Source organism: Penicillium oxalicum, chromosome II (assembly GCF_001723175.1).
Source record: "Penicillium oxalicum strain HP7-1 chromosome II, whole genome shotgun sequence".
NCBI lineage: Eukaryota > Fungi > Ascomycota > Eurotiomycetes > Eurotiales > Aspergillaceae > Penicillium > Penicillium oxalicum.
The window spans coordinates 2,769,129-2,791,012 of NC_064651.1; the positions used below are offsets into that span (position 1 = coordinate 2,769,129).

Here is a 21,884-nt window from a genome sequence, read left to right on the forward strand (position 1 = left end):
TCCTCAGAGTACGGAATGGTCTGTCGAAAACAATTGAGCAGTGCACTCCGTCTGCTCTGAATTCTTGTTCATTTCAGTGAAATAATATCTCTTGAACAAACCTATGGTGAGGGATGTAAATGGGAGACCAAAACCTATCTTGTCCTCCCGCTGTCTACTCGGATATCGCGCTTGCCCGCCCCGTGAAATGTTCCCCTCCGAACTCGACAGCCTTTGGCCAAGGGCTGGAATAGATGGAAGTAACTTTGGGCATCAAGGCCAATCTTCTCGCCCTGCAACGATCCACATACACTGGGCCCAGTGGGCAGTGAGAACAGGTGCGCGCTGGTTCCAGTCTGGACCAAGCCTGCAGCTTTTGCTGGAGTGTTGTTCCAATCAGAAACGCCGAGTGCTTTCTGCACGCCCGGTGGGATGACCAAGTCGTACTTGGTCATTAAAACGGTCCACCTGCACTCATTCTGAATCGCCGCTGCACGATGATTGATCCTGGGAAAGAGAAGGACCTGATTCACGTCGGTTGCCGGAAACAATGCCGGGAGGCGATTTCCCTGGATATCGTGCTCAAAGTTTAAGAAAGGTTGGAGTCGAGCGCTTCTTATATAAGAGGTGAAAAAGCACTTGAAACCTCAATCAAGAAAACTAATAACTTCCAATTTGAACCTCTTTTTTTTTCTTTCTTGTCCTTTCTCATCTTTCTCTCCTATACTCCTAGACGGGGGATTTCCATGTTCAATCAACTTGCTGATGCCGGTTCTCGCAGTAGTCCAACGTGCCTTTCCTCTGGGCCTGTCTTGGAAGCGAAGACCATCCCCTGACAAGGGCAAGGCAAAAGACATTACCCTCCATACGACCGTTGAGCGTTTTCTCCCAAGCCTTGACGATGACATTCTTCATCTTGGCATGAAGAGGACCAAACTCGCCGCCCCATTCTCTCTGCAATGTGACGATGCGCACGGCATGCATGTAGCGGTGAAGCCGGGCCCCGATCCCTCCCAACTTCCCCGTTGTCCTGTCCTCACGTCGGACAATTCCTCAAGCGAATCATTGGCAGAAGACTCCGAGGTCGAATGGACGACTCATTTGCCTGTCTCATCGAGTGGCGGCTCGTCGACCGGGACTCGGCTAGCGCGTGTGGTGCATTGGGCGAGCATCGTTCCGAGTCGGTCAGGCTGGTCAAAGGAGCAGGAGAGGAGACTCTTGATGGCTCAGAAGCAACTTGCTATCTGTCAAAAGGCCTGGAGCTCGGAGCAAGAATTATGGCTGGATCATGTATGTGTTGGTCGCCTTTCCCCTTGTCCCCTCTTTTCCTTTTCCTGTCCGTTTTTTGTCTTGTCTTGTTTTTTTTTGGCATTTTCCGGCCCTGGGCTCTAGGGCCTTTATCCATATCGTAATTGTGTGCCTGTCTCCATTCCTCCATGGAGCACCCAAAAAAAAGAGAAGAAAAAAACAAGAAGCTAGGAAGAATCGCCGTTTTCTCTAACCTCGTCTAATCTCCCCTCAAGGTCCATATTCTGAGCACAGAAAAAGCAGCCCATGAATGCTTCATGCTGATGCGCACTCGGCAACAAGAGGACGAACGTGTTCAATTTAGCCGGGCATGGAGAAGACGTCGGTCCACAGAGTCGTTGTTCAGCAGTGGTGAAGAAAGTAAGACGGACAAGGAGAAGAATCCTGGTGCATTTCTCAATCTGCGTCGATTACAGCGCCGCGGTTGAAGCTCGGCCGGATCTGAGATTATTCAGAACCTTTCATGTTGAGGGACAGTCAGAGTTGATGAATCGGATCATTGGCTGGATTCTAGTAGCTGACTAGAGGGGCAGCTATGTTTCTGGATGGATAATAATAGTTGAATTTGAGGATATGTCGAGTTTGACGGATCTATCAGGTTTAATGGGTTGGTATGGGGAGATATGATCTTGACGCATGAATCTCTTTTACGTATGAGCATTTACTACCTATACATGAATTCTCGGTTTTTGTATCTTTCTTTTTTGATAATATTCAACAGACCATAGATTCTCCATCATCGGAAGCAACACTGAAGCAAACTAGCCAATGACCAGCTTTACAAAGACCCACTTTCCAATCTATCACAAGAGAGATGGCAAACTCATGACTGATTGCTTCGAACAGCGCTCTACATAACGTCTCCAAGTGCGAATGGTTCACTTATAATACTAAATTCCACCTAAACTCCCCTCTTCACTTGTAACACTCGCGAGGGAAGAGAGAAAACAGCAAGAGAGAGGACGCACGCACGCACTCACGCCATACTAGGTACCTTCTTCGAAAGATCTGGTCGAATTGAAGCACGTGTACTCTTAAATTGTCGATAAGTCGACTGGTGTGGGACATACATCGAGATTACATTTAAGTCTAGGTGAAAACTAATCCAGGAGTATACCTCGCTGGAGGAAGGAATCATGGAGCATGGAGCATGGTATAAAGTTGGGAGACTATGGATGCAAGAGGGATCAATGTGTGAGTGGTACATCGGACGTCGAATTGGTCATGTTCGGAATTCACCTTGGGTTCTAACTGTCAGTCATGAATGGTTCGTGAGAGTATATTGGGGGGAGAAATCTGGATTTTCAATCATCAATTCATCAATTCGTGTAAGAAATGTCAATCTGCACTGAAAATTGACACAAAAGCGAAAAGAAAAGGAAAAGAGGAAAAACAAGTCATGCTCCACATGAGATGCTTATCCTTCACATTCATCCAGAAAAAAACAATTCAAAGTCCAGCTATTCCTCACTCCGTCAACTTGAAACGATTCATCCAAAAATCAACGCACGCACTTCAATACTCTCCCTCGGCCGGGCCCCCTCGGGCGTTCGCGCATCCGAAAATGCCGTATGCGGCACCCATTGCGCTACATCCCCATCTTTCAGCCCCCGGGAGTCGGAGCACTTGAGCAATAAACGCTCTGTACCCGTCATGCCGGACCAGTAGTACCACCGCTGGCGCGGGTTGTACTGGACTCCCATCGTTTCTCCCGTCCGGTCCGGATATCGATGCTCAATCGCCACCAGATCCGCCGGGTCGACCGAAGTCGCCGAGGCAAAGGCCAGCGGCGAGGACTGGACGGGCTCGTCCGTGGAGAGTGGGCGCCAGACGTTCACGATGCGGTACCGTCCCTCCGACAGGGCCTTGGCTTCGGCGGGATCGGTGATGTGGAGGTGTACCCGGGCGAGGGCCGCCTTGGGCGTTTGGTCGACGTGAACGCGGTTCACCGGTTGTCGCGGGGAATTGGGATCCGCGCGGCGAATGGTATGATCGAACAGAATGATTTTGTGGGCGTCGGGGAGGTGTTGTCGGAGGAGGGATTCAACCTCGGGGTAGTAGATTTGGCGGATGGAGGCGTCGGAGTCGAAGGTGGAGTAGGTGGTGGCGGAGGGCACGTCCTGAAGAGCTTGGAAGGAATCCTTGTCCAGGTTGAAGATATGTTCATTGCCGCGGATGTCGGTCAGAAAGACGCGTTGAGTGTTTTCGCCGTAATTGTGACTGGGCTGGCCCGGAGGTGGTGATTCCACATAATTGAATGGAGTTGAGTTATCGGCCGGAGGAGCATAGAAGGTCAGTTCGGCACTGGTTGGACCGCGAGGGACATATTTCGAGTCTTTGGCGGTGGTTCCGGCCGCGATGGTAGTATTAGTATTGGTGGCGGCGGTGGCGGTGGTCGTGGTCGTGGACATGGTGAGCTGGTGTGCAGTCGTTTCCAATGTAGGTCGGATATAGTTGCATACCAAAGCTTGAGCTTTTACAGACGCTGTGAATGCTCCGTCGACGAGAAGATAATGGGGGTGGATTAAATCAGGCAGAATTCAGGACTGAGTGATTGTTTTCCCACACGATTCAGTTCGATTAGTCTTCTTATATATCGTTGTCTTCCCTCCGCGATTGCAAACCTGTCTCGTACCTGATGAGATGATTGGGGTAAGCCGCGCGGGCGAATCCGATCTGGTTGGAATAGCGTCATCGTTCGCATTTGTCATCTCGGATAGAAACGCAAATCCCTCGTGGTGGACCAATGCATGATCGACACTTCGATGGCCCCATATCTCTCCGAAATCACCTCATTGATTACTGATGATCGATTTGAGATCTGGAGACGTTGCACCTGGCACGATCTTTCCACTTGGTTCGGCGTGGACGGACTCTCATCCTCGCTATCCCATCGGACCTCTCAGAGAGATCGTTTCCACTCGAGACGAGTCCTCGAACAGAAAGGGATAGTGGATCATCTAGAGCCCAGAACGGATGCACCATTAGTAAAATATTAATAGGCTTTCCTGGACATAGCCTGTCAGACCCTGTCAGACCCTGTCAGCTCACACTTGCACTGCCGTCAATGGTCTCCACGGTACAAAGGTGATTATTAAGAAAACGAAAGGCCGAGAGTCCGGTGGAAATCATCCGCTACAAGTCTTCCCGCAGTGGCGGTCGTCACACACTTCGATTCCGCATTGAACGACAATCTCGGTGCCAGAAGAGTCAAGGAGAGTCTTCACAAGCTTGCGCGGAGAACATGCAGCTCTGCGGACTCAAAATCATCTGCTATTACCACTTGGTCAGCTTTCGCTATGATGGTCATTGATCCAGGAAATCACAACACTACACGATACGCCTGGTTCACAACATCAAGGGACTTCGAGAGAGTCGTCAGGAATTTCGATCAGATACTCCTGACACGGAGAGAATCATTCATAAACAGTCACAGGTGCAAACCCGACATCTCGTGAGAGCCAAAGAAAAGACAAAAGAAATGAAAAGTGACAAAGTAATGAGAAAGAGCAAGGCCCATAATTACAGGCAAAATAGCGTCAAACAAAAAGACCAGATGCTGAGATGACATGCAAATCCAAACTCCGAGCCGTAACACCAATTCCTTGTCCCCACAGTCCATTGCCCATACGTCCCTCGCAGTGACAGAAGAAAAGAATAATAAAAAGTTAAAAGCCAACACAACCCCCAAAGGAGTCCAGTCGAACATGGTCTGATCTCCGCAATCCAGACCTCAAGGGAGGAAAGCCGCAAATTCCCCCCAAAAATTAAAAAATCAAAAATCTCACAGCCATCATGCACACAAGCGCCTTCATTATATTCCACAGTCAATCTCACATTAGGGGAGTCCCAGGTGACACTCAGTGGTGACGCGATCGTTTCGTACTTCGTTCACGCTCCATGGCCACCGCGGGAAAGACCTCGGCCGCCGGATTGGGCCGCGCAGGCTGAAGTTGCATGCCCACAACAGCAGGGAAGTCGGGATGTAATGAAGTGAAGCGATCAGGATTCGGGGGCCGCCCGTCTACGGGCTCTGAAGGTAACGGAGCCACAACGAGGTCCGTGAGAGAGGCATCGATCCACCCCCCCGGCTTGGTGCCATGGAGCCGATCCACTCTCGACAGATCATCATCAACCTCTTCACTCAACAAGGATGTCAAAGGGGGCGCGTTGCCGTTCGGACGAGCATGGTAGTTGGAGAGGACATGATAAGGCAAGGCCGGCCGCGTCGCGTTCTTATCAGCAAGATCGGCCAGGGCGCTGAGAGCGCTGTGAGCAGCCGTGCCTCGGGTGGACCGAGTGATGTGAAAGTTCTGGCTGGCAGTGCGCATCATGTCCGTGGCACTGGGAGTGCCGTTATCTTCGTGAGCCGTGCCGTCTGGGGTGTCTTCCGTCTCGGTGTTGTTGCCGTTTGTCACCGCGCCCGACCCCTGTTCAGGGCGCTTCGAAGTGGAGAAGAAGTGAACGGTGGCGATGTGAGCTTGGTTGGAATGAGCGCTCAATTCCTTATCGGTGAAGAGGGATTGAATGGAGTATGTGGGCGCCGACTGCTTCTCAACGTAGGCCTTGGATCGCTCGGCTGGGGTGGTGCCACCGGCCTCTCGCACAGGTGATCCGGGTTCTTCTTCCGGCGCTTTGCGCTTGCGCTTGTTCAACTCGGAGACGATACCGTTGCCCAGCTCGTCCAGATCCACGCGATGCCGAGTGTGACGAGTCTTCCGGTTCCCATGAATTCCTCCCGGGCTGGCCGGGTTGGTGATGGAGAACTGGTTGGGGTGGAGGAGCAGGGCATTGGTATCGGCAATGTCGAGTTGTTCCTTCTCGCGCATGAGACGGGACCTCTTGCTGGAGATGCTTTGCATGAGGCGTTCGCGCAGTGTACCAGACAACTGGTTGAACTCCTCCTTGGAAAAGTGGACACGGAAGTCGTATTCACGACGGTGTCTTTCCAGGCTGTTCTGGTGCCGGTTCTATTTTGAAGACACAAATTCCACCGTCAGTACATCGTACAAGGGAGTACCCTGGAAACACAGCGTCGTTTGGAGAGGGGAAGCTGGGTCGTACCATGATCTGTGCCAAGTCTGCATCTTTCTGCTCTTTGACATTGTTGATCTCCTGAACAAACTTGGAATACCAAGTGCCAGAGAGACTCGCCATCTCCTTTGCAAACTTCCCCCCGCCAACGGTCTCCTCGATCAACCGCGCAATATCCTCAGCAGAGTCCGGCAAAGGACCCGTCTGGTATGGATCTGCGTTGTTGATGAGGGTCATGTCGCATTGGAGGGAGTGCAGTTGTTGACGGAACTGCGCATCGCGGTTCTGAGAGAAGGTGGCCGTCAAATCGTGGAGACGCTCTTGGAGAGCGGTCCGGCGCTTGTCTCTCTTGGAGGGCATTCCAGATGCACCAGGAGGACTCGCGGAGCGATTCCGAGCGGCCATGTAGGCAGGGCCGGCGCCGGGGGACTGCGGGCCAGGTGAGTAGGCCATGGAGGGAGCGGGGGTGAGAGAGGGAGGGGGAAAGTAAGAGTGAGGTCAGGCAGTAAGAAGTGAGGAAGTGAGAGATGGCGAAATCGCCGGTGCCGCAGAGAGGCGAAGTTGAAAATCTGCCAAGTGAGATCAGATGACAAAGTAATCTGACAGCAGCCAGAGATTTCAACAAAGCAGCCCGAGCGCACAGAAGACACGAAGAGGGCGAGTTCGCATGAGTAGGCAAACGTGAGAGGACGATGGTGACTCCGCCGCCTGAAAAGCGGACGCCCACTGAAGCCTTTGGTCCTCAGTCGCGTTAGCGCTGGCTGGTCGGATTAACGATCGGCCCGGTCAAAGCATACACTACGCGCGGAGAGCGGACTGCGGAGACGTCAGACGACATCTTCTGTCCGGCCACATGCCCACTGGACCGATAACATACACCACACATCCGAGCATCACTTTCGAAAGGGTCACGGAAAAGAATCAAGTAGTCTCTCATGCATGCTGGAAGCATTCGTGAAACCACCGAAATTTTTATGTTTCGATTTTGTTCCCCTGGACCAGATTGCGCTCATTGGGCCACTGTCGGAGTAAAAAGAGCCCTCTTCATTCGAGCAGCCCCTATCGTGACACCTGGTATGAGGGATTGACGCCTGGAAGACTGTCGTGGGCCTGCTCTGTCAGGCAACGACTCAATTCTCCAGCACATAGCAACTCTTCTGTACCATGGGGTTCGGCCAAGTCTTGTCTCAACCCAAGGCTACGCAAGGCGATCTTGCCGAAATCCACAAGGGAGCCGGAACCCATATACCAAAAGAACGGAGACAATAAAACGCAAAAATGACAGCAAAGGCGACCGGACAGAGTTGACGTAGGTAGCTTTCCTGTTCGGTGGGTTCCAGCAGGGTTCCATCATCCACTGGAACGCGGTACGTCATTCGACTGCGTAGGTGGAAAGTAACCAAGCACTTCGTACCGAACAGGGGCAGGGGTCACCAAATACTCAGCAGGCCGTTTACCCTAGAATGAGAGAAGTCCCCCCCTCCCTGGAGAGAGCCATATCGTGTGCTTCAAGTTGAGAATTGTATTTTGTCTCTTTATGTCCATAATCAGGGCTTCCCCATAACCGAAAAAGAAACTCCGTCATATCCTTTTGGTGTCATAAAAGGGTTGAATAAACAAAACAGCATCATGGGTATTCTCGATCGTTCCAATCCAGCCAAACGGCGATGCACAAACCAAGCGCTCCAAGTGCGAGCGAAGAAAAATCAAAAAGAAAAAAAAGAACAGACACAGAAGAGGCCCCAGAGAGAACACTCTCTGCGAGACACTGTCCACCCGAGAGCTAATATAATATTTATCACACAACTCAAGCCAGAGGCTTGACATGGAAGTGAAACGGCAGCAGCAAAGAGGGAGAGAGAGAGAAAACATCACCCCGAGCCTCAGAGGGTCTATGTTGAGGGTACGAGGGATGAGAGGGAGTCGTATGCACGTCAGCCAGTCAAAGAAATCAACGAGTCCGGCGAATCACAAAGACGCCCAACTCCACTCCATCTCGAGGTTCGTTATCCTCGCCGTAGCGGCGTTTGCGGATGCCTTCGAAAATCTCGCCCAAAAGCATGGAAGAGGTGACTTCCTTATCGGGCATGAGGCTGTTGGCAACGCCGGTAGTGAGGGCTTTGTTCACCGGTAAGCGACGCGAGTTCTGCGAGTACAAGTTGAGCACCTCCTTGATCCGTGCCTTCTCTTGGTGAATATACCACTCCACCCAAAGATCACGGTCAAGACGAGCACTGCTCTTGCCGGCGTCAACAATCTGGAATTGAGATGACGAGGAGCTGAGGTCTTCACACAGCGCGACGAGGTTGGCCTTCATCGTAGCAAAGTCATCCATCATAGATACCGTGGACATTTTGCCCAGGTATCGACCGACGTCCGCCGAAAGACCATTTACCACCACCAATTGGCGGAGTAATGGGTCGAGGAGGGGTCCCAAGTATTGAGACTTGAATGTGGATGCGCCCTTCTTTGTAGGGTACACAAACAGGAGAGAGCCGCCGTCCGGAGACAGCTCGGAGAGACGGTCGACCAAAAATGACGGTCGTGTGGCACAGAAGACATCTCGGTACTCCTGCGCCGACGGAGGCGGGAGATACCTCTCGAGCACGGAGATGTGAACACTATGAGGCGGTACGATAGGCATCGGAGCGTGAGAGACCTGTCGTTGAATGGGCCCGCGGTAGTCATGATAGGCACCGACCACGGCCGCGCTGGAGAAGACGGTGGCATTGAAGAGTTCGTCGGCGGCGGTGGGAGAACGAGGCGTGCTGGGAGGAGAATGGGGAAGGTCGGAGAGAGAGAATTGTTCGGGGACGGCGTGGGTCACATTAATATAAGGAGACTGGCCCGGCTGAAGGTGATCGTGGACAGCGCGGACAATGGAGTAGAAGATGCTGTCGTTTCGGGGAAGGGAAACGGCTTGGTCGGAAGGTCGTGGATAGGGAAGAGTTTGTGAGACAATTTTAACGGCGTCGCCTCGAGGATTGGAGCTTGCCAACGAAGACACTAGAGATTTGCATGAGTATCACGGACAACAGAAAAAGCAAGCAAAGCGCGCGCCCTCCCCCGTTGGAAGTGGAATGACTCAGAAGATGGGGAGGAGCAAGACATCTGTGGTGCAATTTCTTACCGGTGACGTTGATTCCATGGTCCAGCCATGACCCCCCGTCCTGTTGTAGATCCATCTCATCGTGAGGACCAGGGCTCCCGCTCGAACTGGAGGATCCGTGAGAAGACCGGTCTGAGGCACTGCTCAACGTATCCGAACGGCCTGTCGATGAACTGTCCATTCTGGTTACCTCGTCGATCCTGGCCGACGAGCCCGGCTCTTGGTGTGGATGGTCGTCAAACAGCAACATTTCTGATTTGGGGTTCCAGACGACGTGACTGTCGTCCTCGGGGGGCGTGGGCGGCAATGCGGTGGGATAATCCGACTGATACGAGGAAGGGGGTGAGTTCAACGGAGACGTGGAGATGGAGGGAGAGCGAGAATGAGCCGTCAACGGTCTCGGCCCGCGAGACACGGTGGTCGACAAGCGCAGTCGAGATTCCGTCGACCGATTCCGTGACGAAGGGCCCGGAGAAGAGCCCCGCTGGTCCCAAGAGGGGAAATGCACGGCCACGCTGCTCTTGGAGAGAAATCGGGAAACGGGAGATGGTCTGGTGCGAAGAGAGCCTTGGGAGGCTCGTCGACGAAGCCTCACCGGGCTTGGTCCGTCTGAAGTGGTGTCAAACGCGGCGTGAAGAGAAAAGCGACGTTCTGGGTCGGTCCTCGGGGCTGAGCGGGAAAGAGGCATCGTTTGGTTGTCTACAAGGGCAGTCGCAGGCCCACACCATCCATGGCACTGTGGTGAATTGATCCAGTCTGTCCAAGGCGTCCGGTCGGATGGGCGGGAGAGGACAGCAGACGGCATGGGGGTTGAGCCGCTCTCTTGGGGAGGGAGGGAGAGGACCGAGACAGTGAGAGAAGAGGATGTGAGGAAAGGGGACAAAAGTGCGAGGAACCCAGGAACAAAAAGGGAAAATTGGGGATGGGGGGAGGGAGAGGTGGTGAGAGAGGGAAGAGAGAGAGAGAGAGAGACTGAAGATTCAGGTTGAATGGAGGTGAGCTGCGACCAGGTCTTTTTTCGAAGAGTTGGGTTTCCAGCCAAGCGGGAGGAACGAGTTGAAGAAGACTGCGAGGAACAATAATACTACGGTACGAGTAAGGGGAGAACGAAACGAAATGGGAGAGGGGAAGGTGGGCGGGTGTATCAGCTACCTCCTAGATCTACGAGGTTTCCTGGTTCAAGGCAGGTACCTGGTACGTGAAAAAGTCTAGACGTGGAGCAGATGGGGCAGGTTCTAGGCCTTCAGTCATCGAGTCATCGGATCCAGGTCTGGTCGTGGCCCCGATCGGCCATGAAGTGCCAGAGGCGAAGAGTATCAGGACTTGGCCCGGGTCGTCACACAGGTTCTGCTTGGTTCAGAGATGGAGAACACTGCGAGTTTTAGCCTCTACTTTGCTCACTTTGATCTTTGGCTTTCCAATCTTCCCTGTCGATGAAACAGTCGAAATCACTAGGTCTCCTCGGAGGGCAACCACACACATTCTACTGGTGCGCTGCCACAGTGGGTGGGCTTAGAGGTCTGCACGGTCGGCATGCATGGTTACCAGGCATCCTCGCGAGCACGGAGTAGGCGGGCAAACCAAATGGGCAGACGGAGGCCTCCCAAAAAAAAAAAAAAAAAAAAAAAAAAAAAAAACGAAAGGGAGAAAAAAGTGGGAAAAAGAGAGGAAGTGGAACCCCAAAAAGGAAAGGAAAGGAAAGGAGACCAGAAGGTCTAGAACAGAATACACGGTCCATGAAGAGTGGGGTCTGAGAATAAACGAGATCATTGGCTCAATAAGGGGGTCCCGCTGGGTCCCGCTGGATCCATTGGGCGGTGGCTTGCTGGACTCAAAAGGATCCCAAGTCTGGCCCCAGCTCCACTCCAGGGCGATCATCCTCTCCAAAAAGTGGATTTACCGAGTGCAGGACTGCAGTGTGCACCCAGCACTCTGCATACAGCCATTCGGGCCACGCATTACTTGTGACACTCCGCACCACCAGTACGATGGAGTATGTAACCCTGTACCGTGTCGTGTAGTCATGGATCTGGACTCTCATTTCTGGATAAATCGGCCCCATTGCCTCGCAGCAAACACCTTAATCTACCGGTCCGCGGCTCGGAGTCTGAAGGGAGGGCCCAGAGGGCCTGTCGACCCTCTATGGCTGTCCTCCCATCGAGGCTTTTTCTGCGATCTGGCAGACGATTCCCAAAGAGGAGATGAAGTGTGGAACGGTCCATCGACCGCCCAACGGACATCTCATCATCATTTGACTTTGGTGTGACGACATAACTCTACCTCCCCGGCCATAGCGTGGAGACTGAGATTTGATCGATAACCTCTCTCCTCTGCCGACAAAGTCGATCGCATCGAGTCGATCCTGTACTACCAGGGGATGTCTATCTGTCCGGATGGTGGAAAATGCGATCAATCGTCCAGGTTTTCCTGCCAACCTCCCCGGCGTGCTGAAACGCAGGTCTCAGATGAGGAGATCGGTTGACGTGGATCAAACACGCTCCAAATGGATGACGAGACGAACATTGCGGCTCATGGATCGTACATTCTGATCCTCTCCAAGCCCACAACCGGGGGGGGGGGGGGGGGGGGTAAAGGGTTTACACCATTCGGAAATGCCACGGGCAGTCTCATTCCCCGGCTTCTAGAAGTCAGCCTCGTTGAAGGGCCCCCTGTCTATCAGCCTGGCGACAGTACAAGTATCTAGCCATGAATCTGTGGCACATACATGAACATGTACATGGTGAGGGTACAGCTAAGGGAGGAAATGAGCGTCGTGGGGATCTTAACAGAGTGGTAGTCCTAATGTGTCCATGTGAGGTGCCTCGAACAACCGATCTTGTGATCTAAGTCTGGAGTCTCTGTCTCTCGTCTTCCTCGTCTTCCTCGTTTCTGTGCACCTGCCCCCCCACGCCTCCCGCTGTGGTCGGGACTTACCTTGGCCGTCATGTCGTGGATGGCTCCCAACTCTTCTGGGCTCTTCGGGCCTCGACTGGGGACAGTACGTTTCCGGCCACGTTGGGCCGTGTTGCCACTGAGGGGTCGGTACAATTGGAACTTGGCTCGGTCACCTCCTGCCCAGAGACTGCCCGGCTGCTCGGCTACTCGGGTGAACATCCACCACAATTGGCTGTGAGTGAAAAGAAAAAGAAAACCTGCATCCAATTCCGACGCAACCCCTGGAACCGCCACATTTCAAAGCGACGATCGAATTCAGATTCCGTTGGTAGTATCCAGGAGGTCGTGACAACGGGAGACGAGCTGATCTCCTCGGAGTTGGGGTACTGGCCAATTTCCTCGGTGCGGCACCGTAGAATCCAAGACAGTACTGAACAGGGCTCGTAGTAATCCACGAGAGATCATGAGTGGTGACCAGTGACTACTAGTAGTGACCGATCCGATGGTGTACCACTAACTATTTACTCTTAAGTAGTATCAAGGGACGGGGAGCTTTTCGGTACTCTTGTGGTCCCTGTTATCGTTGGAGGGGGTTTGTTCTTCTCCCCGCACAGGTTCAGCAGACCCCGATGATCATGTGCCAGTACAGTATATCCTCCCGTACTGGCTCATGGCGACGGTGCATCAAGCCCATGTCCGGTTTAGGCGACCCGCAGCTCCATATCTGTGATTATTCTCTGTGTTTTATCGTCCGCGGATGGAGATTCGGAGCTTCCCACTTTTCGTTTTCCCCTTGAATTGTGGCATTGACAACACTTGACCGGGTGGAACATTTGGATTACTTTTTTTTAGTCATGTGACCTGACCCGTCCACCCCCCTCTACCTGAAATTGTTCTTCTGCTGGGAATCGCTGCAATTCGGGACTTGACCATGATTGGTCCCAAATTCGTTGATGAATCGAATGAGAGACCAGAGGCGGATCTGACAAGGCGATTTGATTTTCTCACGGGTTGGATCTGGAATGGGTCCGGAGATTAAAAAAAAAAAAGGCTGACGACAACCATCTGGACTTTGTCCCAGACCTCGTGCTCCGCCAGATTTGACCCGCATGTGTGGCTGCCAGGCTACTAATTAATCAGTGACCAGTGATCATTAACCAATAAAACGATATACGATATACCAGGCTGGCGGGTCCTACTATCAAAAGTGTCTCCTATCGCTCTCTCTCTCCCTCTCTCTCTGATCATCACCAGGACATGGACCAGTTTGGACAGGAAGATGATTTGAAGCCGTCGGGTCCGGACTTTGATCCGCGACCGTGTGCAACCCTGAAGCCTGGACCATCTTATCTACCGTCCATCATCTTCCAAGTTCGAGTGTCCCTCAAGAACACACAGTCGGGTAAGTGAAGCCCCTCGACTGACTGATCTAAATTGCAGACCACGTAGAGACACCCATTCTACAACCTCAAAAACTCTACTCTACACTCCAATCCAATCTAGTTCTCCTCCCAGACTTGGTACCAGTCCCTACCTACACATCACACTTGGCACCCCCGTCCCAGCCCATTCCTCACTCACATCAATAAACCTCCCTCTCCACGAGTTCTTCTTTTGTCCCCATTCAGACCTGGAATTATCTAGAATCGAGTCGTGAATTCCTCATCCGAACAAAGGAGAGAAGGAGACATCAGCATGTCCATATCCAAATGTAAAAATAAACCTCGTATAAATAGAAGTATCCACATGCCATTCTTCCTTTCCGTGTGCCCCCCCCCCCCCCTCCCCCGCCTACCTCAATCAACCTGAGAATCTTTTTCAACGCCTATGAATGTCCGTGCTCCCAAGGCCCCCCCCCCCCCCCATCCAATAGATCATCAGAAGATGTTGAAAATCAGTGATGTTCTCTCTCTCAAAGCAAAGGATTAAATTAGGTCCAAACTTTACAGGACCCCTCCACTTCCACCTATACAACCCCAAGTAAGGTTCAAAACACGTCCTCGAGAATCCATCGTGGGGGGGGGAGACTTGAAAATCCCTTGTCATTTCCACAATCCACCAAATGAAAAAAAAAACAAAAGGGTTCTCATCTAATCTCCACTATCATTGGTCGATTATATACGCGGCGGGGGACTTGGTACTTGAAAATAAATTAAATTGACAAAGCATAATCTATTGCAATGTAATGGACCGGATTGAGGGTGGGACGATCAATCAAGATGCTAATTTCTGACACTTTGACAGTCCGGCGGGGGGCTGGATTGTCATTGGAAGGTTGAGGGTGTATTCAAAGACTTGGGTTGATTCTTTTGGCCAGGGGGTTCAATCTGGATATGTGAGTTGACGTGATAGGATTTGATTGCTTTTTCTATAATTTACGGCGTTCAATCATCACTCACCTCGATATGGATGGAGTATGATATACCTATGCCCCCTCCCCCACTTTCTCCCAAAGATGATACGATCAACATACCGTGCACCCATCTTGATGCTCATATTCGAATTGATCCAGATATTGAGCTCCCCCACCACCGCACCTCGTCCCCGTCCTTCCCTTTTTACCTACTTACCTATGTACTAAAGCAGTCAGGTGCTACCAAATATGCCACATAGTATACTATACTGTATAGTATACCTCCCCAATAGAGGAACCAAAGCAAACTATCATAAATACCATCTAACCACCACTATCCAATACTGCACTACCCGACACACTTCCCCAAGACCTTCAATAAGTCCACATAGGCACAGTGCACCAGGATCCCCCTCCTCCACTGTGCACCCGTCGACAATACCAAAAAAATCCATTTATCCCTCATAGACCCGATACTCAAGGTTCCAAATCCCTACCTAGTGAACGGCCCACGTCATCAACTACCCCCCACCCATTGAAACCCACCCCGATAAACCTTCCACGTACCATCCACAAGAAAGATGAATTGAAAAAAAGTTTGGAGGTGACATGTATCAGATATAGTACATTTCAGTCCCTCGCCCCAAGATGGAAATGATTGTAATCGTGGTGGGAGCGAGGGTTTTAATCGAATACAGGTACTGTGTATATATCCCCATGTGGGGTACTTACACTGGAGGAGGTACAGTGTAAGAGATTGATTCATTAGGTGGGAGAGTGAGGAGATGACGTACGTTGACGAGGAGATTGTCATACGGGGGATACGAGGTTCTCGTTTCTTGTGCGGATTGAACTACCTGCCTAGCTAGGGATGTTCTCTTGATCTTCGTCAGATGATCTTATGGACTTGTAATTGAGTTCAAATTGGTGATGGAAACTTTGTCGTTCTAGTCTCAGAGGGAGAGGGCAGTGAGTGGAAGCCCTGGGTTAGGGCTGGGGTCAGTCCACTGTGCAGGTGGTGGTTGGTGGACGATGTTGCTTGATAACTGACGGATGATGGGGATGTTTATTCCACTGTTTTACATCTTCATCAAAACCTCTGGTATCCATGAAGAAGATGCTTACCCACTGCATCCACCGTCTATGGAGAAACATACATAATGGTGGTCAACTACCTCAGGTCTCTCTCATTGCGTGTATCATGAATTGAGATCTCGAGGGCACGGGTACTCTAGGTGGCCGTCGGGCTTCATCGATATCCGAGGAGGGGGACTGGAGAGGTGGATGCAGCACCCGACTAAGCATCTCTGTTATCAAACTAAAGACTGGACGAGGTCACGATGGCAGAAACAAAGTGGTCTTGTATCAATGTAAAAATTGAGATGTTTTCATAGATTCATCATATAAAATATGAGATAGATCGAGCCATGGCCTGCTTCAGACAAGATGGACCGTGCTCTTTGATCCTTTAATGATAATGACCCGCCGGATGCAGGGCATCTGAAGATCAAAGCACGCAAGCAAAAATCAAGATGCAATGCCAATAAGCTCGACCGAGGGCATGGTGCGACCTCTTGTGACAAGTAGCAAAGTTGCCACAGTACAGGGCGCTCATCCAGGGCGACCGGGGAGGCAGCTCGAAGAGTCGTGGGGGAAACCACATTGCCCATCCGGGCGGCGTTGGAATAGGCTCCTTCTCGTGAGAAAGGGCTGGGCGCTGCTGCGACCACCGGGAGAGCCTTGTATCAATGCAGATTGAACATCATCGGCACGGTCGCACAGGCGTCCTTTTTGAGCCTTGCATGGGCGATGAAAGCTTGCGCCCTCTTGCCTCTGCTGCCTTGTTGGGCATGGAACCCGAATCTGCCCAACAAGCTTTGCATCGATCTAATCAAATCGACAAGCAATGGCATCCAGAGGGGGGGGGGGGGGGGGGGGGACCATCAATCTGGGTGAAGAGTGAAGATACACCGAGTCGGAGAATGCAAGGATGCTCTCGGAAGCTGCCTCTGCGTCGGCGAATTCTTGCAACGACCGGTCCATCAACCACGATGGGAACTAATTTGTGGTTGTTCCCCTCCAAAAAAAAAAAAAAAAAATAGAAGAGAGACATTGTTGAACGCCTTGTGTTCCATTTTCAACGTGAACCCCCTTCATGAAGTCATGGAGCGGCGGCGGGACTGAGTGGCACCATTCGATGCCAGGGGCTGTAGCTCTCGAGAACAATTCCACGAGTTCCAGATGAGAGACGCCCGGTACCGCTGCTCCTCACGGCTCAGACGCAGCTGTTTGCGAGCAAAGCTGGACGGCTTCAACGGGATGGTGCAGGTGGATGCAGCGGACCGCTCCCCACGCCGGACGTCTTGGCCAAGGAGGGCGTTGCGGTGGGGCTGTCGAGCGTGACGCGCAGCTCGTGGCACTGTCGCACGAGCTGCTGCACCCCGTCCGCCAGACGGGCGGCCCGTTCTTCAATCTCGGGCCAAAAGGCGTCCCCCCAAAAGGGATCCTCCCGCACGGCAGTCTCGAGGGCGGACAGCCAGCAGTCGAAGCCGGAGCGCGGACCGGCCAGCAGGGCGGCCACCGTCACGAACCGAATGGTGGGTTCGGAGTGCAGGACGTGCAGCACAATACAGGCCGGGCATCGTGCGGTTAGATACCAGTCGTGCTCCTCGGTCAGGATGCACGACAACCAGGCGAATGCACTGCGGGCTTCCCCCTTGAAGGCGCGTTCGGGTTCGGTTCCCTTTTTGGTGGGTAGTAGGCGGGCGGCAATCCTTTCCGCCTGGTGATTGATGAGGAAGAGGGGCACGAGCAGAGTGTGAATCATGTCGCGGTGCAGGCGGAAAGATTCCTGGTCGGCGGAGCTGCATAGATGACGATGATCGGCGCAGAAGCTCGGCCCTTCCATGCCGCACTCCTGGCGGCGGAGCTGTTCCCGCATAGCACGAAAGGCTTCATTGCGCTCTAAATGGAGCAGATCATGACTGGAGACCCGAAAGGGGGAGGTAAATTCGTCATTGGACATGGTGAGTCAGCAATCGGGAGAATTCCGATCGTTGTCCGGGATGGGGTATTGACAAGGTGATGGAAAAGCAGCTGGGGCTGTAAGGCAAGAGGATGAGAGCAGGGGGGGGGGCGGGTTTTATTTTCCCAAAATAATTCCAACTGTCGTTATAGTGGAATGAAGAGTGATATTGGCGAGGTCATAGAATCATATCGATCACACAATGACGCGATCATAGGTCCAGCTGGAGAGGCACCTGAAATTGGATATTTTATTTTTTTTTGAATTGGAGGGGAGAGGATACGTCCGGTCGGTGGTACTGGAAGTCTGTACGTCGTCGATTCCTGACAGGCCAGGGGGAGGTCAGTCCGGGTCACGGTACGGACGGTGGGATGGTGTCTTGGGTTTCTCAAAAGGGCTCCAAAGGGTATGAGAGATTGTAACGCTTTTCCGTCGCCGGATGCGGGCAGTGATGTTTATAATAATCTCGCACAGTCCCGACATCCTCATCGGCCATGGCCTTGGAAAAGGGGGCCTCCCTTTGCGGGAACGTCATGAGAACAAGCACGTTCCTTTGGGAGGGGGTGCAGATCGAAGCGTAATTTTGTGTTTGGAGGGGGTCCAGCTTGGCCGCGAGAACGTCCTCGTCCTGCCCATTCAGGTCAGTTCAGGGTCAAGGCGGTTGATCTTAATGAAGATGAGACCCACGGCTGACGAGCACCATCGACACGTCTGGACGCTGATAGGATGTGGAGGAGAGGAGGAGGAGTCAGTGGAGTAGACTCCATCGAGGCGAGTACGGTGGACGGGTCTGGACCCCCCCTGAGGGTACTTTCTAAGTTTGTACGTGTTCACCTTGTCCGTTGGGCGGTTTGGTCGCTTGTTCTTGGAAGAGAGGATAAGAGGGCGGCGACCGTATGATTGGTCTCGAGGGAGTCGCGGGTGTCCCGCATTCCCTGTCGGGCAGTGTGGGTGGAGCCGGACACGAAATCGGCGGTGGCTCACTCACCAATGAGAAGGGGGAGTGCTCTCGTGCCCTCGTGCTTTTGCTGGCCAGTCCAAAGGGCCCCCCAGTACTTGAGACTCGAGGAAGGATGACATAGTGACGCGAGTCACTCTATGTCACTCCTGCGGTGAGAACCCAAGCAATCACCAGTCCACTCCCGGATGGTATTCGAGACGTTGAGAAAGAGTTCCTTGTGCCCCTGAATTGAGGCGAGAGAAAGGTTGGACCCTCAAATATTATTGTTCCCCTCTATGTCCTAGAGTCCCCTGGTGGCTCAGTCCTGTCACCGTGATGCTTCGGATAGAAATCTCCCCCTCGACGCGCCGACGGCACACAAACCAGTGCAGTGCCGGGGGTGCATGGAATTGATTCTCAGCCTCTCTTGTCCGCGTGGCCGGTGCAATGATCGACCACCACCCTGCAGAGGATGGATTGCCCCAAAGTATACCCGTTGGAGTCGTCGATCACGACTAAGTACTGGACGACACCCGCTTCAAGGGTACCGGTTCCAGGTCCTGGAAGATATGTATCACTATACTGAATGTACAGTACTCGGAACCTCACCCCAGAAAGAGACTGTAGCCACGTCGGTTATGGCCATGGACACGCTGTCACGGCGGCACTGCCCGGTGAAAGTGTGCTCTAGACCTCTCCCCCGAGCAACGCTCCCGCGGAGCCAATTGTCCAGACCAGTCACCATCACAAGAAGCTGGTCATGGGAATCACCGCCTGCATGGGAGCAAGGCCCGAGAGGTCACCATGTGCCTCCCAACCAGTGAACTCGATAGACTCATTGCGGCCCAAGATTCCTACCCTCCCCTCCCCGCGGTGGTGAGTGGCTTTGTGGCGACTGAGTCGGTAGATTCGGTACCTCCCTAGCTAGTACTAGTGCCTCGGTGTCGAGGTGTACTCACAGCCTAGAGCTTGTCTGCGCCGATAGCTTATTAGCTGCTCCTCACGACGACTCCACGAAGGTGCATTTGGGCAGGACCGGCACCTCCCCTCTCTTTCCCTGCGCATCGGGATGGCGCCCAACATGCAAGATACTTTATCTCACCCGCTCCGGTGAGCGGGTTCCGACCTTGCTCCACAGATTCTAGATTCGAGGCCGCAATCAAGGTCAGTCCGGAGGTCGACGAGACCAACGGCACGGCACACCCAGATCAAGTGACGGCTTTTCTGGCGTGTTCTGTTGAGCGATCAAGAAGACGGATAGAGTTACGAGAGATTGTTCCCTGGGCCAAGCATCTCCGCACTGAGGTTCCTCGAGATTTTGCAGGGTGTCACCGACGGTCGGACTCTGGCTTTGGGCACTTTCACCTCCACAGTCTGAGATCTGAAGGACGCAATGGTAGAAATCTTTTAGGAGAAAGTATTCCGAACTGGTAAGCCCATGATGCGGCTGATCTGATCCAGGTGGCGTGATATTCCATGTTGGACAGCACTCCTGCTATTCTTGCATTCTGTATGAGTTGAATGTGCTTGTGGTCCATCCGTGAGTGTCATGGATGTTCCATGCCAGGGAGCCACTCGGCCCTGTGGCTTGGCGAGGGGAATGGAATCGGTACCTGTCGGTATTTAGAAAATCATGTGATTCCAGGTGATCACGGCGCCTGGGTGATGATTACTTAGGTACCTATGATCTTATGATCCAGAGGAGTATGCGTTGCCAGAGCTATCAAAGTACAATCCCCCACCTCCCATGCCACCCTCATGCACAGACGAACCAACTCTTTTGGCGGCAGGAGGGAGAAATAATTTCTTCAAGGTCGTGATGCTTGTCAAAAGCGAACCTCGTTTTGGAAGAAACGGCAACTCCAGATCCCTGGATCGTCGCATACCAAAAGAAAAAAAAAAAGTCGTCTGTTGCCTGCGTTCTGATCCCCAGGCGGCCTGCCTTGAATCTACAGCATCCATAGCGATGATCAGTCAATCTGCCAGCTGCCTGGGTATCGAGTTCTTCCTGGGCTCGGGCCGTCGGCACACCAAGCACGATAAGCGACTCCGAGTCTGGCTCATTGTCAACGCCAAGTTTTAGATCTGCGATAATGCCATTTGATGAACCCATTCCAGAAAACCCCGACCGTGTTTCAAGTGAAGTACCTCCCTCGGAGATCATGGAATCACCATAACCCGACCGCAGACTCGATCGGCGCCAGGTCCCGGCGCACCGTTGAAGCCTTGCGGAACCACTGGCCCACAACAGCGTAAGAATGCTGCACCCCGTCCTTCAGAGTCGGTCAGACACAAATGCCACGGTGGTGCACAGAATGAAAAAGAGGTGAACAGGGCAAATCTCGACAGTCTCCATCGACAATATCATTCCATGCTCCAGAGTGTCTCGCCTTTAGATTCCAATGAAGGCAGTTCTATCCCCCCGTAGGCACGTACATGAACCTCACCTGTCCATCCTGGGGAGCATTGCGATTGATCGAAGGCGCCGGTCTTGGCTTCCAGCTTCCAATTGCGCTGGAGTGTGCTTTTCCCCCGGAGCTCCACCATGGCGTCTTGTCGTTGCTTTTCAACGGCAGCCGAGCGTGGTGTCTTCAACCTTGACATGAAGGTCAGGTGTGCGCACATGACCGCCTGTGAATACCACGATCCTGATGCGTCTCCAAAGATTCCACTCTCTCCATCTCACTCCTTCTCGTCCTCTCCTGTTGACCCCGAAATAACCATCCCTCCCCCTGGTGAATTCCAGCGCTGAAACTCCCTTGGGAAGCAGAGGCCATTGGCACGCTAGTGGGATAGTGGCCTCCTCCATTGGTCCAGCATGCGGAGATGGAATCCCCACGCTCTCGCGTCTCAACAAGCAATGTGCTCTTCCTTCCAGGTGGACTGAGTCCGACTGAAAGTCGCTAGCAACGATAGGGAACCTCCAGCTGGAGTTGACTGCCAACTTCCAACTTTCTGATGCTTGAACAGTAGCGCCATTGGATGGTCCATTGTGAGTTTCTGACTGTTCCTGAGACACGTTCAACCATCGGACCACTTGCGCTCTGTCCTCGAATCCACGCGCCCACTCATTCTCTCCGGGTCGCTCTTTCCACGTCCAAACAAATTTCACGCTCTGCGATTCCTTGTTTGTCTGGATCGGGAGTCGCAAACACCGTTCCATTGTTTTTCACTTTTCGACTGTTACTGGGATCTTCTACGTTGCACAGTCGCATCCGTTCCTGACGGGCATTGTTTTTCT

The 21,884-nt window shown here is 52.7% G+C and overlaps 8 protein-coding genes across 8 annotated transcripts; 2 read left to right on the forward strand and 6 right to left on the reverse strand.

Annotated features, from left to right (window-relative positions):
• Positions 1–744: 744 nt before the first annotated feature.
• POX_b02847 (uncharacterized protein) lies at positions 745–1,715 on the forward strand (the record flags this gene model as incomplete). Its single annotated transcript, XM_050111755.1, has 2 exons — positions 745–1,269; positions 1,503–1,715. 2 exons carry the CDS (start codon positions 745–747, stop codon positions 1,713–1,715), a joined length of 738 nt encoding a protein of 245 aa, XP_049972101.1.
• Positions 1,716–2,777: 1,062 nt separating this feature from the next.
• POX_b02848 (uncharacterized protein) lies at positions 2,778–3,698 on the reverse strand (the record flags this gene model as incomplete). Its single annotated transcript, XM_050111756.1, has 1 exon — positions 2,778–3,698. One exon carries the CDS (start codon positions 3,696–3,698, stop codon positions 2,778–2,780), a length of 921 nt encoding a protein of 306 aa, XP_049972102.1.
• A 1,449-nt stretch (positions 3,699–5,147) lies between these two features.
• POX_b02849 (uncharacterized protein) lies at positions 5,148–6,774 on the reverse strand (the record flags this gene model as incomplete). The annotated part of the gene is made up of 2 exons (XM_050111757.1): positions 5,148–6,257; positions 6,352–6,774. The coding sequence occupies 2 exons, from the start codon at positions 6,772–6,774 to the stop codon at positions 5,148–5,150; spliced, it is 1,533 nt and encodes a 510-aa protein (XP_049972103.1).
• A 1,498-nt stretch (positions 6,775–8,272) lies between these two features.
• On the reverse strand, positions 8,273–10,235 carry POX_b02850 (uncharacterized protein; the record flags this gene model as incomplete). Its single annotated transcript, XM_050111758.1, has 2 exons — positions 8,273–9,327; positions 9,452–10,235. 2 exons carry the CDS (start codon positions 10,233–10,235, stop codon positions 8,273–8,275), a joined length of 1,839 nt encoding a protein of 612 aa, XP_049972104.1.
• A 1,836-nt stretch (positions 10,236–12,071) lies between these two features.
• POX_b02851 (uncharacterized protein) lies at positions 12,072–12,544 on the reverse strand (the record flags this gene model as incomplete). The annotated part of the gene is made up of 3 exons (XM_050111759.1): positions 12,072–12,099; positions 12,156–12,229; positions 12,365–12,544. 3 exons carry the CDS (start codon positions 12,542–12,544, stop codon positions 12,072–12,074), a joined length of 282 nt encoding a protein of 93 aa, XP_049972105.1.
• Positions 12,545–13,582: 1,038 nt separating this feature from the next.
• On the forward strand, positions 13,583–13,914 carry POX_b02852 (uncharacterized protein; the record flags this gene model as incomplete). Its single annotated transcript, XM_050111760.1, has 2 exons — positions 13,583–13,727; positions 13,766–13,914. 2 exons carry the CDS (start codon positions 13,583–13,585, stop codon positions 13,912–13,914), a joined length of 294 nt encoding a protein of 97 aa, XP_049972106.1.
• Positions 13,915–16,989: 3,075 nt separating this feature from the next.
• POX_b02853 (uncharacterized protein) lies at positions 16,990–17,703 on the reverse strand (the record flags this gene model as incomplete). Its single annotated transcript, XM_050111761.1, has 1 exon — positions 16,990–17,703. The coding sequence occupies one exon, from the start codon at positions 17,701–17,703 to the stop codon at positions 16,990–16,992; it is 714 nt and encodes a 237-aa protein (XP_049972107.1).
• Positions 17,704–20,811: 3,108 nt separating this feature from the next.
• Positions 20,812–21,806, reverse strand: POX_b02854 (uncharacterized protein; the record flags this gene model as incomplete). Its single annotated transcript, XM_050111762.1, has 3 exons — positions 20,812–20,916; positions 21,080–21,274; positions 21,330–21,806. 3 exons carry the CDS (start codon positions 21,804–21,806, stop codon positions 20,812–20,814), a joined length of 777 nt encoding a protein of 258 aa, XP_049972108.1.
• Between the last annotated feature and the right edge of the window lie 78 nt (positions 21,807–21,884).